At 42.1% G+C, this 18,468-nt stretch overlaps 1 protein-coding gene across 2 annotated transcripts in view; it reads right to left on the bottom strand.

Annotated features, from left to right (window-relative positions):
* Nucleotides 1-18,468, bottom strand: part of CFAP61 (cilia and flagella associated protein 61) — a 460,443-nt gene that overhangs the window by 415,317 nt on the left and 26,658 nt on the right. For both annotated transcript variants that reach the window (XM_077486014.1, XM_077486015.1), the window contains exons 7-8: nt 17,616-17,748; nt 6,788-6,941 (exon numbers count right to left, since the gene is read on the bottom strand). In XM_077486014.1, coding sequence (XP_077342140.1) covers nt 6,788-6,941; nt 17,616-17,748 — 287 coding nt within the window. The remainder of the gene's footprint in view (nt 1-6,787; nt 6,942-17,615; nt 17,749-18,468) is intronic.

Here is an 18,468-nt window from a genome sequence, read left to right as displayed (position 1 = left end):
TTCAAAAGGCAGCTCAACGGAGAGGTGGGAAACACATCGACAAGGCTAACAGAGCCAAGAAAAACAACAAAAACGGGGGACTGCTTGCGGCTAACAGAGCTGCCTGAAGGATCTAATGCACAGATGTCAACAGATAAGACGGCAACAAATAAGACCTGAAGATTTGACTGGCAAAACTTAAAGTGGTTCTAAAGGCAGAAGGTATTTTATCTTAATGCATTCCATGCATTAATATAAAAAAACTTTTGTGTGCAGCAACCCCCCTCAGCCCCCCTAATATCCGAGCCCCATCTCGATCCAGTGATGTTGCATGAGAGTCTTGGCCCCCTGGAGCCTGTTCTATGCATGAAGGTAAACAAAAAAAACATTGAACCTTTAGAACCACTTTTTTTTTTATATATATCCTTTTTTATTAGAATTTTTTTATATTTATACAACCAAGCAGCTTTTAACAAAAATAAAAAAATTAAATAAAGCAAAGTAATAAAAAACAAAACAGAACACCAATGCTAATCCACTATACACATGTTATAATACCATATATAAAAACATGCACTCTTAAAGTGGTTGTAAACCCTTACAAACCACTTTGACCTACAGGTAAGCCTAGATTAAGGCTTACCTGTAGGTCCAAGCAATATCTCCTAAACCTATATGGTTTAGGAGATATTTGCCCGAAAACGGGCACCGCTGTCTACGGCGCATGCGCCGTAGACAGCGGCGCACAGGCGCACTGAGCGCGGCATTTCCAAGAATGGAGCTGCCGCGCGTGTCGACTCCCGTGCGCATGCGCGGGAGTGACGTCATCGCGGCTTCGCCGAATTACAGCGGCGGAGCTGCGAGACGCCACCAGCAAGATGGATGCGGCGGACTACAGGGGACAGCGGCGACTTCGCTGGCTCCTGTGTCAGGTAAATGACACATAATGGGCTACTATGCGATGCATAGTAGTCCATTATGCTTTGCCTTTGCAGGGAATGAAAGAGGAAGTAAACTCATCAGGGTTTACTTTCTCTTTAAGCTTTTATCACTTCATTAACCATAATGGTAGATATGCAGAGCACTGAAAGAATTCTACATAATATCTCACAGTATCACTTGTCAAGCAGGCTCCAAGCTATCAGTTCCTATTTGTCATGTGGGAACTTTCAGCTCCACTGCCGAGTTAATCACATTGAGACAAACCAAGAGAAACCCAATAAGGGTTCTCTCAGTTTATTCAGTGTGCCCCTATTACGATTGATCTGTTGTACCATCGGAAGGGTGTCATTTACCTGGAAAAATCACTCTTCAAATGAAGGTATACTAGGGGAAAACCGTTTTATAGCAATTTGTTTATGGGCTATAAACAATAATCGACGAATTGATATTAGAGTCTCAGTTGGAAATAGCTCCTCATCAAGACCACCCAATAAGCAAGTCTTAGGTTCCAAATCAATAGGAGTTTGATAAGCTCCATTAATGGTGGTCACCACCTCCCGCCAGTATCTAACTAGTTTGGGGCACTTCCACAACATGTGTAGTAAGTCAGAAGAAGATTGTTGACATCGTGGGCATTTCTGGGTATTTCTCCTGCCCCACTTAAATAGCTTTACCGGAGTCCTATATTTAGAACCACTTTAATGCCAAAAAAAAGCAAGAAGTACTCACAGATCAACTAGCGTGCACCTTGATACAAAAAGATGGAACTCAATCATTAAGACCATAAGTTTAGATGATGGTCTGCTAGAGTCATCTAGAGATTGTAGATCAAGAAGCTGGTATACCCTTGCTGAGTCCATTAAGGAGCAAAAGTGCAAAAGTCTCCCAGAAAGAAGTAGTGGCTGAGAGATAGATAGACTCACTGCCTAAAACACATCCAGACAATGGTTTCTGAAAATGCAGAGAGAATCAGATTTAGTTTCCTGGGAATCAATGACGAGTAAACAAGGAAAGCTACATGGGTGATTACCTGAACAAAGTTCTGAATCAAGTGAAAGACCAACGAGCCTTAGAACATATTAAACAGGGCAAACTGGTTGTTTAAGTGCTGAGAGCCAAACCCTTGTCCAGACTCCCCTTCGGGAAGGAGAGCATTTGTCCCACAGGGAACAAATCCTTAGAGCTTATAATAGCTGCAAGTCAAAGTCAGTCAGAATAACTCCTTCTTCAGAGCTTTATAGAATCCATATCTAATAATGATACTTAGGTGGATCCTGACCGAACTAGAGAAGTCCAGTGTGTTTGTATCAAATTTAGTAGGGGAGATGTTAATGACTATCCATTATTCCTCTACTCTCTAAATCACAGAGAAGCTGTGCTGTATGGCACTGACACGGGGATTGATTTACTAAAGGCAAAAAGACTGTGCACTTTTCAAAATGCAAGTGCAGTTGCTCCAGAGCTTAGTAAATGAGGTAAGGCTTCATTTTGCAAAGATTACCCAATCATGTGCAAGGAAAAAAAAAAAAAAACAGCATTTTTGCTTGCACATGACTGGATGATGGAAGTCAGCAGAGCTTCTGCTCATTTACTAAGCTCTGGAGCAAGTGCACTTTGCAAAGTCTTTTGCCTTTAGTAAATCAACCCATGGTGAGGGAGTCAATGAGCAATGCCAAGTCTGATGACTGGCAAGAGTTTGGATATGCGTTACTGTCAACCTGTCTACATTTTTGTTAAACCACAGGCAAATGCCTGAACTGTAGTTAGGAACTTTGTGAAAGGTGCATTTGAATTCACTGCTGTTTAGTAACTGCCGGATCTTATTTGCGTGCAGTCCTTCCTGCATTAGAGCTTCATCATTAATAGCTAGGGAGAAGGACAAGGTAGGCATATTAAAACAAAAAAAAAAAAAACAATTCCTCTAATATAGCCTGAGAAAAAAGAGGGCTCCCCAAGAGGCCAACTTACATAGTATATAAAGTGTAAGGCAGGCCATAGATGGAGCAAATTTCTTTCCTGCAAACACTAGACAGTGTTGATAAGGGGATCCCTCACATTGAGCAGGGGTGGTGGGGAAAGTCGCCCCCGCCAGGAGAACCTCAATGATTATTGCTAGTGGCTGTAGCAGCTGCGTGCAATAATTGCAGGTAAAATCCAGCAGGCTGGTTGTACCCAGGTTGATCGATTGATTGACTTGTGTACATTCAGCCTGGCCATACATTCTGCTGGACCAGCAGAGATTCAAACAAACAATCTATGGTCGACTTAAGCAAGCCCAAAAGAAAATTAGAATTTTACCTCCCTAAAAAAAGTCCATTCACAGCTGCTGTTGTTTCTTTATCAAATACACTCATTACCAAACAGAGGAACTATAATTCAACCTATGCCTGCTAGTTACTCATAACACTCATTAGCAGAGAAGGGGCATGAAAACTGCCTCAGCATTGGATCAATAGCGCCATAGGGAATCCCCACACATACTGGTCTGACCTTTATAGCGAAGTCCTGTATGAACTGGAACACAGACAGGTAGTCACTGCTAACTGCTGGACTATTGCAGAGAGGACACCAGTACAGATGATGGACTGGGAACCTGCACTACTTGAATGACTGGAGAAACTTCCAGATATTTCAGTCTGTGGCATGAATCTATCAGCCCTTGTTGGCTGACTAGAGAGACTTCCAGGATTTAAAGTGCTACCCTAAAGAAAAAAAAGAAAAGGATCATGTCCCTTTAAAGCATGTTATACAGCACAGTGCTTGTGCTGTGTAAATTGGCCCTCTGTAACACCTGAAATACCTGGCTGATCTTACCTGGCTATGCCCTCCCCTCTGTAAATCGAACACGCTATATCAGGGCTGCTGAGCCCTGACACTGTGGTCAGTTTACATTATTCGCTCTCTCGTCTGTCTTCCTCTCCCCCTTCCCTCTCTGCCTGTCATCTAGTGACAGTACCCCCACCCCTCCTGCTGCTGGAACAACATCTACATCTTTATACTCAGCGCTGTCTCGTAATCCTGTTTCCCCCTGTGTGTGTGATTTATAAAATGAAGGCAGTATATACCATATTTATCGGCATATAACAAGCACTGGCGTATAACACGCACCCCAAGTTTAGGAGGGAATTTTAAGGGAAAAAACTTTTAGGAGGGAAATTTAAGGAAAAAAACTTACATTTAAATGCCCATCAATGCAGCCTTATCAGTGTCCATCTGAAGCCTTGTCAGTGTCATTTGCAGCCTGTCCATCATTGCAGCCTGTCCATCATTGCAGCCTTGTCATGCAGCCTGTCCGTCATTGCAGCCTTGTCATTGCAGCATTGTCATTGCAGCCTGTCCATCATGCAGCCTGTCCATCATGCAGCCTTGTCATGCAGCCTGTCCGTCATGCAGTTTGTCCGTCATTGCAGCCTTGTGCATCGTTGTCCCCTCAGCTTTTGTTTTTAAAAATGGCGCCGCCGAGATGTCCTTTGTATCTCGGCGGCGCCGGGAAGTTCTCGGCGGCTTTTGGCCGCCTTCGGCCGTACTCGGCGGCTTTCGGCCACCTCAGCCGTACTTGGCGGCTTTCGGCTGCCTCGGCCGTACTCGGCTTTCCGCCGCCAAGAAGGGCCAAAGACGGCCAAAAGCCGCGAAAAGGGCCAAAGGCAGCTGAAAGCCGCCCAGAGCCCAAAAATCGCACAGAAATCGCGGCGGATCGGCGTATAACATGCACCCGCAATTTTCCCCTGATTTTAAGGGGAAAAAAGTACGTGTTATACACCGATAAATACAGTACCTCATTTCAGAGTGCCACTCTGCGCTCACGTAACCAGCCGGCTCTCTTCTCCTCTCCTCCCCTCCCCCCCTCCCGACTGACGTCAGAGAAGGAATCTCAGCCCTGCCCGCTGCAGCTATCAGATGGGGAGAGGAGAGGAGCTGACCAGTTACGTGATCACCGAGTGGCGCTCTGAAATGAGGTATATACTGCATTTTTTTTTTATAAATCATACACACAGGGGGACACAGGATTAGGAGACAGTGCTGATAGTATAAAGATGTTAGAGCGGCTTAACAACCACATTAACATATCCGGAATTAATCTACCAGTGCTCATCGGCTGACTGGAAAGACCTCCGGAAATTCCAGGCTGTCACAGCGAGAACAACATTATAAACCTGCACCTGTTGGCTGACTGAACTGAGGCTTTCAGGGTTTTACATATTCAACATGTATCTACCAACGCTTGTTGGCTGACTGGAGATACCAGGAATTTCAGTTACATAGATAGTCTGGTTGAAAAAAGGCACAAGTCCCATCTAGTTCAACCAATGAAGGGGGGGGTGGGAAATCATACAATCCCATATACACAATCCTTTACCCACAGTTAATCCAGATGAAGGCAAAAAAAAAAAAAACAGCAAAGAATTCCTTCCTGATCCCCCAAGAGGCAATGGGATATTCCCTGGATCATCTATACCTATAAATATTAGTATCCAATTATATTATATACATTTAGAAAAGAATCCAGGCATTTTTAAAAACAATCTACTGAGCTGGCCAGAACCAGCTCTTGAGGGAGTCTATTGCACATTTTCGCAGCTCATATGCCCTGTAAACACGGTCAGAAATTCACGGATTATGTTGTTGGAAAATCCGATCGGGTGTGGGCTCTATTGGACTTTTTCTGTCGGATTTTCCGACGCACAAACTTTGAGAGCAGGATCTAAAATTTTCCGACAACAAAATCCAATCGCATAAATTCCGATCGTGTGTAGACAAGCTAAGAGACGAAAGCTATTGGCTACTAGCCCATTTATAGTCCCGACGTACGTGTTTGGCGCCACCTCATTCAGAACGATCGGATGTTCCGACAACTTTGTGCGACCGTGAGTATGCAAAAATCCAACGGATTTTGTGGTCGGAAGGTCCGACTGTGTGTACAGGGCATTACTGTGAAGAAGCCTTTGCGTATTTGGATATTAAATCTCTTTTCCTCCAGGCATAAGAGTGCCCCCTTGTCCTCTGTGATTACCTTAAAGTGAATAACTCAACACCAAGTTCACTATATGGACCCCTTATGTATTTGTACATGTTGATCATATCTGCCCTTAATCGCCTCTTCTCAAGAGAGAATAAATTCAGAACTGTATATTCCAGATGAGGTCTTACTAATGATTTGTACAGGGGCAAAATTATATCTCTCTCTCTGGCGTCTATATCTATCTTAATACAAGAAAGGACTTTACTTGCTTTTTAAACCACAGTTTGGCACTGCGTGCCATTAATAAGCTTATGATCTACCAGAACACCTAGATCAGTGATGGCGAACCTTGGCACCCCAGATGTTTTGGAACTACATTTCCCATGATGCTCATGCACTCTGCAGTGTAGTTGAGCATCATGGGAAATGTAGTTCCAAAACATCTGGGGTGCCAAGGTTCGCCATCACTGACCTAGAGCCTTCTCCACTATTGATCGCCCACACGGCATGGATCTACCAGCCCTCATTGGCTGACTAGAGAGACTTCCAGGATTTAACATATCCAGTACGAATCTACCAGCATCTGTTGAGAGTACAAAAATCTTCCAAATGAGCAAAGAACAGCAGAGCTGAAGAAATAACATTCACTCTCCTTAGCACACTAACAAAAAAAACTGAGGCGTGATGGTTGTTGGTGATGTTTTCCTGTTTTTTGTTGCCAGTGTCTCTTTCTCCTGTAGGCATCAGTATAACCTGACAATATAAGAATTGTTGGGCCCCTTAATGCTTCAAAGAGCAAGAAAGAAAGTACATATTTTATGATCTATTAACCAATACAGAGCCTCATTAATGTGTGTATTCTACATCTGCCTGGAGTTCATTTTTTGGACTAGCAGATAGTCATACCTTTCTCCAAGGCTGTTTCCTCCTTTTCCTTTAGAACATCTTCAGGGTGCGGCTTGCAGAGACCATGGAAAGGTCCCAGGTCAAAGGAATCTTGCAGCAACTGTACGTTGACCTCATCACTCACACTCATGAAACCCACAGCAGTGCCATGATCCTAGGGAAAGAATCAATAAGATGATTGCTGTTAAGTCTACCTACAAAAACATATTAAGGAGAATTCATGACTCCGCATGACAAATGTCAGTGCAGGCGACAGATCCATGTACCTGTTGGACACTTCATTCTCAGTGCAGCTGAGCTTCCTGCCCGCCACTGCAGCTGTCACACAGACAAGTCTGTTGTTCGAGATCACAGGACCCCATACAACCTACCTGACTGATGCCCCCCTGGAAAACATCAAATTTAGTTTTTGCTGAAATGGCACAGCCGCGATGCTATGCAAAGTACATGGTTGCAGTGCATTACCGTGGAGTTAAAGCAGGTGGTAGGGAGGTAATATGCCTCCTCACTACCTGTCAAATGCTCTCTGAAGAGTGATCCAAATACTGACTGCTCTTTACAGAGCAAAGCACATGTGAACAAGCCCTTTTTATTTATTTTTAATTAAAAAAATTTTATCATTTTTTTTTTAGTATTTCATTATTTGCCCCTGATGTCTCAAATTTAAGACAGGAAAAGGGACTGAGGACAGAGATTCCTCAGTATGTTTCTCTGCAGCCTCAGCTGCAGATGAATGAATTAGAAGTGCTCTGAGGCTTCCCATTCATTCACAAACTGAAGCATAGTAAACCCAGTTTATTATGCTTCAGTGATGAATGGACACAGGAGAAATCGGTACCAGTATGACATATTTAGCAGCCCCCAGCTCTCCATCCTTAACCTGATTCTCCTGTGTGCCCCCTGTGGGAACTTGGACAGGAGGTGAAAGGGGGCGTAGATTCAAGAACTGATCCCCCTGCAGCGCAGCCAGAGGGAGGAAGCTGACAGTGCTGCAGGGGGATCCACATGGCATTAGTCACTAAGGCAGTACAACCCTCCTAGTTGGCAGGAGCATGGGCCCCACTTTTGAACTGATAGGGCCTGGGCCCAGTACAGCAGGACCAGCTGTACTGTATTATCAGCAGCTCTGCACACAGACAGCGCAGCAGCTGAGGAGTTTCTAGCTGGGTTAGGGGAGCATGATTGGGATTCAGAACCACTAGTTCCACATCATGTCTGCTCCCCTTGCAATTGGCAACAGGTGGATCCATGGCCAACAGACAGCCTGCTACTAGCTATAGAATCCATCCAAGCTCTTTCTCTGCTTCATAACCCCTCAAATGCGTTTTCTCCCCCCTGACCCAGTAACTCTGAGCTCAGTGTTTGAGAGCTTACTCCTGTAAAGGAACAGTAACAGCTGGGAGTCTCTTAGCAATCAATCCTAGCAACAAGGCAGGATAGGATGGTACAATTCCTGGGAGTTTTTTGGCCAGGTTTCTGGAGGTACCTAAATGGTCTACACTTATATAAAGGACATTGTTCAACTTTGGTCAAAGCTACACAGCAGTTCTTTTTATCTACAAAGACCCCTTACCTGCATAGGCAGTTTTTTTGTTTGTTTTGTTTTTTTACAGAAAAGTTTATATTTATCAGATACAAATACAAAAGGAAATGGCAAGGCACACATTTTAACATATTACATGAAACAAATTGCAATATACATAAAAGCTCTTTAACAGTGTATACCATACATCCACAAAGGGATCAGACCATTAGGTAAGATGAGGTATAACTTTAGAAAGCAAGAATAGGAGTAATGGATAAGTGGGGCTGTAATAGGAAGATGAAGGGGGAAGGGGAAGGGAGAAGAAGAAGAGGGGGGTAATTAGTATGTGGTGGGTGAGAACAAGAAGCGGGGGGTAGTAGAATTCCTGAATCAGAGAACACGACCAGACCACGTGCATAAAGGTCCCCATGTTACTCAAGTATTTAGGGCAGAAGTCAGATTGTGTAGGGTAGATCCTAGAGAGTCTCTGGGGGGTATAATATGCTCTATGAAGAAACTTGAGTTGGATATATCTATCCCTAGCAAATATCACCAATGAGATGTACTGTTGAACCCCTTTATCCCAATCTTCTGAGTTGAGGGTAGGTATATCTCTCTGCCAGATGGTAACTAACTGTGTATTTTTACCGGCTGAAATTCTGATGTAAAGGGATGACAAGACCCTATCAGCATTGCAAGAAGTCAGGAAGGTGGGAGGTGACATTTGGGACATTTGGGAATTGTGATAGGACTGCATCTGCATGTTGTAGCTGCAGATAGCAGAAAAACATCTGAGGGTAGATAAAATGTGGCTTTTAGTATGTTATATCTTATATGACAACAAATGGCCTTCTGGCATTATATGTTGTATTTTAATCATGCCAAGTCTAGCCCATACATTGGGATCATACGAAAGTGTGGTAATCGAGCATTACCCCAAAGTGGGGCGTGGGGGTAAATTACATGTGGTTTGCATACCAGCTTTGTCATCTGACCCCACACTTTGACTGTACTACACATTGGGGTGGTCATGCTAACATGTGCTTTCAGGCCTCTAAATACTAAATTGCTTAGGGCTGAGTATTAGCCTAGTATGGCTGCCTCCAGATTGACTGTTCAATTCGTTTTTACCTGCTCAAACCACCAGCGAACCGCAAATAAGACCGCCGCCTAATAATATTGACGGTAACAGGGCAGAGCCAAACCCCCCAGTGACAGTGGCATCTGCAAGGTAGATTTAGTTATTCTAGGGGTAGATCCAGCCCATATGAAATTGCTGACAATGTGGTCTAGTTTAGTGAAAAGGGAGTTAGGTATAGGGACTGGGGTATTACGAAACACAGAACTTAGGGGGAAAAGTCATTTTTATAAGGTTTATTCTGCCCACGAGGGAGAGTGGTAATGACTTCCATGCCTGACATTTAAGAGTCAGTTGGTGCAACACTGGATATACATTATAATCCAGATAGGAGAGAGTATTCTCAATTTCAATCCCCAAATAGCGGAATTTATATACCCAAGATAGGGGGGACTGGACCGGGGGAGGACTGGGAAAGGGAAAACAACAGGGACTTGCTCCAATTGATCCCGGTGCCTGAGAAAACCCCAAAGTGGTCTATAATGTCTAGAGCCACATCGAGGGAGCCCGAGGCATCAGGTAGATATAGTAGGGCATCATCCACAAATAGGGAGATTTTTTTTCCTGTAGGCAGTTTTTTTCGTAAAGGTGAATTATGTCTTTTAGAACTACCTGTATGCCACATGTGTTAGTAAAGCTATCCAAAGTAGCAGCAGAAATTTTGAATCTGGCGCAAGTCATTTTAAAGGGCCAGACCTTATACCCAGTATAAGATAATGCAGCAGAGTATTTCTACAGCACAACAGCTTTTACAATAGACATACTTAGGTTAACAATATCTACACAATGAAAAGCCAAAATAACTGTACTGATTACAAACACTATCAGTCTAATAATATATATTAAAGTGAAGGGTAGCTGTAATTGTAGCATAATTACTGTTTCTTTTTAAATGTAAAGGGTAATTTCACCCAAAAAATGTCTAGTCTTTGGTAGACGCTGGAAACTAACACCACCTAGGGGTTTTTTGTAGTCCTTAAAGAACTCCTGAGATCTCTGCACTTGAGTTAGACAGGCCTTTTTCGTGGTTGCTATAATTATGTGTATCACTTTTTACCTAAGGATTTGTAAAAGGATTCCCTTTTTCTTTAAACTATGAAGTGAGAACACCCCAAGATGGACAGGAACAGTTGAAACACTACAAGGAGGGTTGTAATAGAGACAGCAAGTATGGTATGGAAATATACAATTAGCCAGCAGGCAACTCGACAGAACACACTATCTATAAATGCAATATCAGATAATCTGAGTGGACAGGCCTGTTAAGTGTAACTCCAGAAACCCCCGCAAACAACCTTTTCTCCATGTGGTCAGTGTACCCAATCTTTGTGTTTCAGTTAACTGTGGATCTTGGCTGAATCACAAGTTACTTTGCATAACTTTTGCAGACAGGTAGATGTTCCTATGGGAATTCTTCCCTTCCAATTCATTGTTTTCATAAAATTTGGCAGCAAGAGTGAAATCAAACATAATGGCTGCTGCAAGTGGGTAGAGCTGGAAATGTGTGTGCAGAAACCTTTGCACAGTACTGGAGACTCTCAGAGATTAAATATATCAGTTGTAAAGTGGTTGTAAAGTGGTTGTGAAATGACTGGCCTTCAAAATTGTATGGCGTCGCAAAGGTGAGGAGTACAAAGAAAAATGTATGGTGCCTACAGTGAAACATGGTGGTGGCAGTGTCCTTCTGTGGACCTGCATGAGTGCTACTGGTGTTGGGGAGCTGCATTTCATGGATGGTATCATGAATTCACAGATGTACTGACTATATTGAAAGAGAAAATGCTGCCATCATTCTGTGCCCTTGGCCGTCGTGCACTTTTCCAACAGGACAGTGATCCAAAACACATCTAAAGCCACTGTTGCATTTCTGAAGAAGAACGGGGTGAAAGTGATTCAGTGGCCAAGTATGTCTTCTGATCTGATCCCTATCAAACACCTATGGGAAATTCTGAAGAGACAAGTTGAGCATCACTCTCCATCCAGCATCCAGACTGTAAAAGAGGTTGCCAACTTGTTCATTCCATACCTAGAAGACTTGGCGTTGTCCTTACAAATCATGGAGGTCATACAAAATAGAAAAAAGTGAAGAGGTTATGGTAAGGTAGGCCAAAGAAACCAAGTATCCCTTTATTAAACCTGTGTGAAGCGCATCAGACCTTCCTAAAATAGAAGTTATCTGCATGTCTCATGTCCAGCACAAATGCCAATCTGTGAACTGAAATGTTGATGACCAAAAAGTCTGAAACAGATGTATGCCGTTTGGAATACACAGTCATATAATATTGCCCTCTATTTGTGCTATATGTGCTAATTGTAAGTTCTAAATGTACAGTTGGCCCAGGGGCATAAATAATTTATTTGCATAACTTTACCCACTATCCTAAAATGAGAAATAAACCACTTATTTTAGGGATTTATAATGGAATTGAGATGTGTAGATGTCTTCTGTTTAAGGAGGCTGTTTTGTGCTGGTTTATTGAAGAGCTTTTTGCTTCCTTTTGGCCTACCTCAACATAACCTGTCTGGTTATACTTTGCCATTGGATATGGTGCAAGTTCATAGACTAGGCATTCTGTTAAAGCTCATTCCCATTTTATAGTAAACAGACAAGCACATACAGTATATATAGCCTGTGAATGTACCCTATCAGTTCAACATTTGTGATCTCATCAGCATAAGGCACATGCTGCAGTGACGTCATTATTTCCTAGTAATATGAATGGCTGAAAACTGGGCTACTCTACTGAAGAGGAACATGTTATAATGGACCAGAAATCTGATAACAATGGCCATCAGAACAAATGTGTCAAATCACTTCTCACATTCATATTATTACATATGTTTATCACCCAAACAAGTAACAATCTGGTTGTAATAGAAACAAATCAAATGTGGAATCCAACCCAAGAATGTTGACTTTATGTCCTTCTCTCAAATAAACTGACTGGCGGTTTGTGCCTAATGTGAACAAAGGCTAGGGTGTAGCAGTTCTTTGGCTATTGTGTAATTTGAGGCCAACACTCAGCAAAGGCTGATTAACCAATCCATCTACCATATGTGAAAATAGGACTTGCCAGCTTTATACTCGGCAGGAAAAACTGGCATCAGCTTTGGCTCACTGTGGAGGCAAGAATCTACGGTCATTGCCTAAAATGTCTTTTTTCTGCCCATTCCAGATCTGGAAGCTTGTGACATGAATCTATTATTTACTGTGTTGCTGTTTGCAATTAGCTAGTAAGCAAATGGCTAATTTTCTGTTATAATAAGCTCCAAAACAAAATGCAAAACACATATGGCTAAGAAGTCACTATTAGGAATGTATTTGGTAAGAAAAAAAAACAGAGCAAAAACTACAAAAGAAGCAGTACAGCACATAAATCTTGTAAGTGCTCATCACGTATTTTTAGAGAACAGAAGTTAAATGCATAGACAGTATTTGTATAAGCACAGTTATTAATAAGGGCTTGTTACCACTGGGCACTCTGCCCCAAACTTTTTAGGATGAATTGCTCTAGGGTGCCTTCCACTACAGAGGTCAATGATGGTTTGTTTTAAAGCCTATTTACTGCTTGTTACACACACATAAATACTTGAATGTCCATAGTTTGGCAACAGGTTTACTTAAAGTAAACCTGTCTGTAAGCAGGGTTCAAGTGCCTTGTCCAAAACTCTTTCCCTGTAGTTACCCGGTCCAGACAGTGGACTGTACTTCTTACTAATAAATGCAATAAAGTGGTGTCAGTGTCTCTTCCTTTTTTGGCCTTGATGCACAAGAAGCTATGTAACTTCCTCTTTGTGCTGGAATGATGGAATGGTCAGGTGGCCACTGCTGGGTTGTTACTGCATTTCAACCTCAGGTCATGCTGAGACGGCCACTAGAGGGAACCCTGGAGGGAACTGGTTTGTAAGAACTCCAAGGACACCTTGGGGAAACTTGTGCCTTGCATGGGTCTTGGATCCCAGTGATACTGCAGTAGCCATCTTAGGCAGAGATGCACCATAAATAGTGCAACATGCACCATAAGGGTCTCGGTATGGGAGTATAGTGAAGGACGGCACCTTTTACTCAGTAAAAAAAGAGACAGATCTTTGGGGCTGAGCTCCTGTCACCCATTCTGCTATGAGGCTGTTAAAGTGTGTGCAATTTAACAAGTTTGAAAAAAGGTGAATGCAACCACCACATTAAAGGAATGGTAAGCAGCAATTTATACATTTTTTGTCCTTGGGTTTAGATATCATTCTAAGTACAAACTCCTGTTCAGCAAAGTACTTTACTAGCAAAATTAGATGCTCGTAATGAGCACACAACCAAGACAACACCACTGCATGAAAACTGCCAAACCTAGATGCTGCTCCCAGTGTTGAAGGTTGCCTGTTTCAGATGAGGCTGTGTGGGGAACTGTCCAAATGAATGCAACTGTAAGATGCATTCATTTGGCGTTTTGCCATGCTGGCAGTCTCAGCAGCAGAAATCAGCTGGGATTGACAGATGCGTGCAGATAGCAGCAACTGGTGAGGCCGTACACTGCAACGATAGGCTGTTGGTAGCTGCAGCTATTCATGCCTGTTCACACAGTCAGTGATCACTTGTGGTTATCGTGGCATTGACGCACTTTGTCATTAGGAACAGATTCCTGCCGCGTAGATTACAACGTTCTGTCCCTCTCTCTAAGGTGTGCTCCTTTGTTATCATCCTGCCTACAATGGAGACTACAACAATACACAGCCGTGATCCACTGCATTGCCGAATTGCATGCATTTAGAAATGAAGTGGTTGTAAAGAGGCAGAAGGAGATCAACTGCAATGAGGCAACATACAGTATCTGACAAAAGTGAGCACACCCCTCACATTTTAGTAAATATTTTATTATATCTTTTCATGTGACAACACTGAAGAAATGACACTTTGCTACAATGTAAAGTAGTGAGTGTACAGCTTGTATAACAGTATAAATTTGCTGTCTCCTCAAAATAACTCCCACAGCCTTTAATGTCTAAACTGCTGGAAACAAAAGTGAGTACACCCCTAAGTGAAAATGTCCAAATTGGGCACAAAGTGTCAATATTTTCCACCATTATTTTCCAGCACTGCCTTAACCATCTTGGGCATGGAGTTCACCAGAGCTTCACAAGTTGTCACTGAAGTACTCTTCCACTCCTCCATGATGACATCACGGAGCTGGTGAATGTTAATAAGTCACATGATAACGGGGAGGAAAATTGGCTAATTGGGCCAAATTTAGACATTTTCACTTAGGGGTGTACTCACTTTTGTTACCAGTGGTTTAGACATTAATGGCTCTGTGTTGAGTTATTTTGGGGAAACAGCACTATTACACTGTCATACAAGCTGTACACTCACTACTTTACATTGTAGCAAAGTGTCATTTCTTCAGTGTTGTCACATGAAAAGATCTAATTAAATATTTACAAAAATGTAAGATGTGTACTCACTTTTGTCAGATACTGTATTTCGTCCTCTCACAGGGCAGCTAGAATAGGATTTAGAAGGGTATGGGAGCAGGTTTAAGCATAGTTAGCAATAAGCCTAAAATTCCACTTTAAGGTTCATATCTACTTTAAGAGAGTTGTAAACCCTTGTTTGTTTTTTGTTTTTTATAAAAATAGCAAACATGTCTATACTTACCTGCTCCGTGCAATGGTTTTGCACAGAGCAGCCCCGGTCCTTTTCTTCTGGGGTCCCCCGCTGGCACTCCAGGCCCCTCCTCTTCATCGGATGCCCCCACAGAAATCCACTTTCCATGGGGGCACCCAAGCGGGCTCGCTCCAGAGTCCTACTGCTTTGTCCATTGACACAGACAGCAGAACTCTACCTAGCCCCCTGCTCCCATGTCCCTGGATTTGATTGACAGCAGTGGGAATCAATGGCTCCGGCTGCTATCAATCTGTCTAATAAGGAGGGAGACAGCAGCTGGAACCGCAGCACCCGTGCACATCGCTGTATCGGATCGGGCTCAGGTAAGAAAAAAACTACATCTCAAAAAAACTACATCTAAAAATGTTCATTAAAACTACAGATATAAACAGGTGAAGCATTGCTATAGAGTGAGATGTCCATTCTACTGCAAACAAAGAAACATAGAAGTAATAATATTGCCACCTACAAATGATTGAGTTTCCTGAAAGAAATGATGTCCAGTCACTAGAGTGTGGACAATAAAAAAACGTAAGTGATGCCAGATTCAAATATGGTGTAGTCATGCCAGCATACCTAGCATGGTCAAATCCCCTTAAAGTATAACTAAAGGCAAAACTTTTTTATCGTTTTGGATAGAGTGGGGAGGAATTAGAACACCTCTCAGGTTTATTCGTATATAACAAAAATGGAAATTGAAATGCCACGCCACTGCTAAGAGGTCAAGATACAACTTTATTCCAATAAAAGTCAGGGAGGCAATCCAAAGAGCATCCAACATTTTTCCAGGGGTCTAAGGCTTGATTCACACTAGCGCATTTTTTGATGCATTTTGCAGAAATGCAAGGAAATTTTTTAACATGGATTCCTATGGAACATGTTCACATCAATGCATTTTTGTGCCTCTGCGTTTTTGGAAAGGGTCTGGGACTTTTTTTCATGCAAAATGCAGCGTTTTGCATGTAATAGAAGTCAATGGACCTGCATCAAAAATGCAAGTACCGCTTTTTTACCGCGATTTTGGCGCGATTTTTTTTTTTCTCTTTCTTTTTTTTTTCACTGTATATATCTGGTTGCTAAGCAACCACAGTGTAAAAAAAACCCTGCAAAACGCGGCAAAATCGCGGTAAAAAAACGCGTGTCCAAAAACGCGGCAAGCACCGCAAAAAGCACTGCAAAAACGCTCAAAAGCAACATGCATAGATGTGAATCGAGCCTTAGGCTGGATTCACACCTATGCAGTTTTACTGCTTTTTGCATTTTGCAGATTTGCACTACAGAACATGTTCCATAGGAAACCATGTTGAATGGACTGTGCAAATCTGCAAAATGCAAAAAGCACTAAAACTGCATAGGTGTGAATCCAGCCAAAAAATGTCTTGCTCATCGGGGCTTGATGAACATGGACAGGTTGATTTACCAAAACTGGAGAGTGAAAAATCTGGTGCAGCTGTGTATGATAGCCAATCAGCTATTAACTTCAGCTTGTTCAATTAGGTTTTGACAATAAAACCTGGAAGCTGAATTTTTATTTTTTGCAGAGCTGCACCAGTTTTTTCACGCTCTATTTTCACTAAATCAACCCCAATGTGAATAGACTAGAAGTCAGCTGGACCTTTAATGTTATTTTTTTTTTGTACAAAACACAGGCCTTTTTAGGAGCTGGCTTGGAAGCTTTTTATTGCTGTCTGTGCCCCTGTTAGGCCTGGTTCACACCTATGTAGGTTGCATTTTGCATATTCCAGGTGCATTTTGCGTTTTTTCAATACACATTTTTGATCCATTGAAGTCTAAGGCTGGATTCACACCTATGCATTTTTAGTGCATTTTGCAGAGTTGCACTACAGAACGTGTTCCATAGGAAACCATGTTAAATGGACTGAGTGCAAATCTGCAAAATGCAAAAAGCACTAAAAATGCATAGATGTGAATCAGGCCTAAGGAACCAAAAACCAGAAAAAGGTCCCTGGCCCTTTCCATGAAAAGCACAGATGTGAATGCGACCCATAGGAAACCATGTTAAATGAACTTTAGTGTGTTTCTGCAAAACTGAAAATGCACTAAAAAATGTATAGGTGTGAACCAGGCCCTAGGGAGATTCACTCTCTTTACTTTTCATATTTACCATTAACATCCAAAGTGAAAGTGAATGAAAATCCCAAATTTTGGGTAATAGAGAAGAAATCTTCCAATGGGGAAACTGGTGACAACCAGAGATTCCCTCACTTTGGAGGATTTCCACTCACTTCCTGTTTTGGCTATGGAACAGGAGGTGAAGAGAATTCTCCCCAGTTGGGGCACAGATGGATAAAAAAAAACTGACAGGTGTTATAACCCTTCCATACTCTCCAAAAAGAAAAAAATTACTTTTAATTTATTATAGCAGATTTTCAAGAAAGATACAGTAGTTTTGGGCACATTCCCCTATTTAAAATGAAAACATAAAAAACGTGGAAGAAGCAGACAGATATATAAATTACAACAAACAACAACAGATAATCAAGCTGACCTCACAGACGACAGCGTGGTTCTGTTCATCTTGAGCTTTGATTAATTCTGCAAGGAAATACTCTCCATAGGTGGCTTTTAGGGTATCATTGTGATGCATAAAAATTGGCATCATGTCATCATAATCTTCCTCCCTGAAAAAACAAATAAAGTTGGTAAATATTTAAATAGCTTTTTCGCACGACAACATAGCAATAAATCTACGACACCCCAACCAACTCAACATTGGTTGATTTTCCATTGTACCCATTTGTACAAATTATATATACAGCCGGTAAAATAAGTATTGAACACGTCCCCATTTTTCTAGGCAAATATATTTCTAATGCCGCGTACACACGATCGGAATTTTGGTCGGAAAAAGCTCTGATGGTTTTCCCGACGGAATTCTGATTTTGCTAAAGCTGTCTTGCATACACACGGTCATACCAAATTCTGACCGTCAAGAACGTGGTGACATACAACACGTATGACGGGACTAGAAAAAGGAAGTTCAATAGCCAGTAGCCAATAGCTTCTGCCTCGCAGTTGAATCTGAGAATTCGTGAGTTTTTGCGGGTCGGAATTGCATACACACGATCGGAATTTCCGATAGAAAGTTTTTCCATCGGAAAAATTGAGAACATGCCATCAAATTTTTGCTGGTGGGAATTCTGCCAGCTAAATTCCGATGGAGCATACACACGGTCGCATTTTCCAATGAAATCTCTCATCGTCTTTTGCTGGTCGAAATTCCAAAAGTGTGTACGCATAAAATGCGTAAGTAAGGTGCTATTGACATTAAATTTTCACCACATGTCGGTAACAACTCATGCAATCCATACATACAAAGAAACCAAAACAAATAAGTTCAG

The sequence above is a fragment of the Lithobates pipiens genome, unplaced genomic scaffold, assembly GCF_037356315.1.
Source record: "Lithobates pipiens isolate NorthernLeopardFrog02 unplaced genomic scaffold, aLitPip1_a1.2 Scaffold_18, whole genome shotgun sequence".
NCBI lineage: Eukaryota > Metazoa > Chordata > Amphibia > Anura > Ranidae > Lithobates > Lithobates pipiens.
Note: the sequence above shows the minus strand (reverse complement) of the source record. Positions and strands in the feature narration are given on the sequence as shown.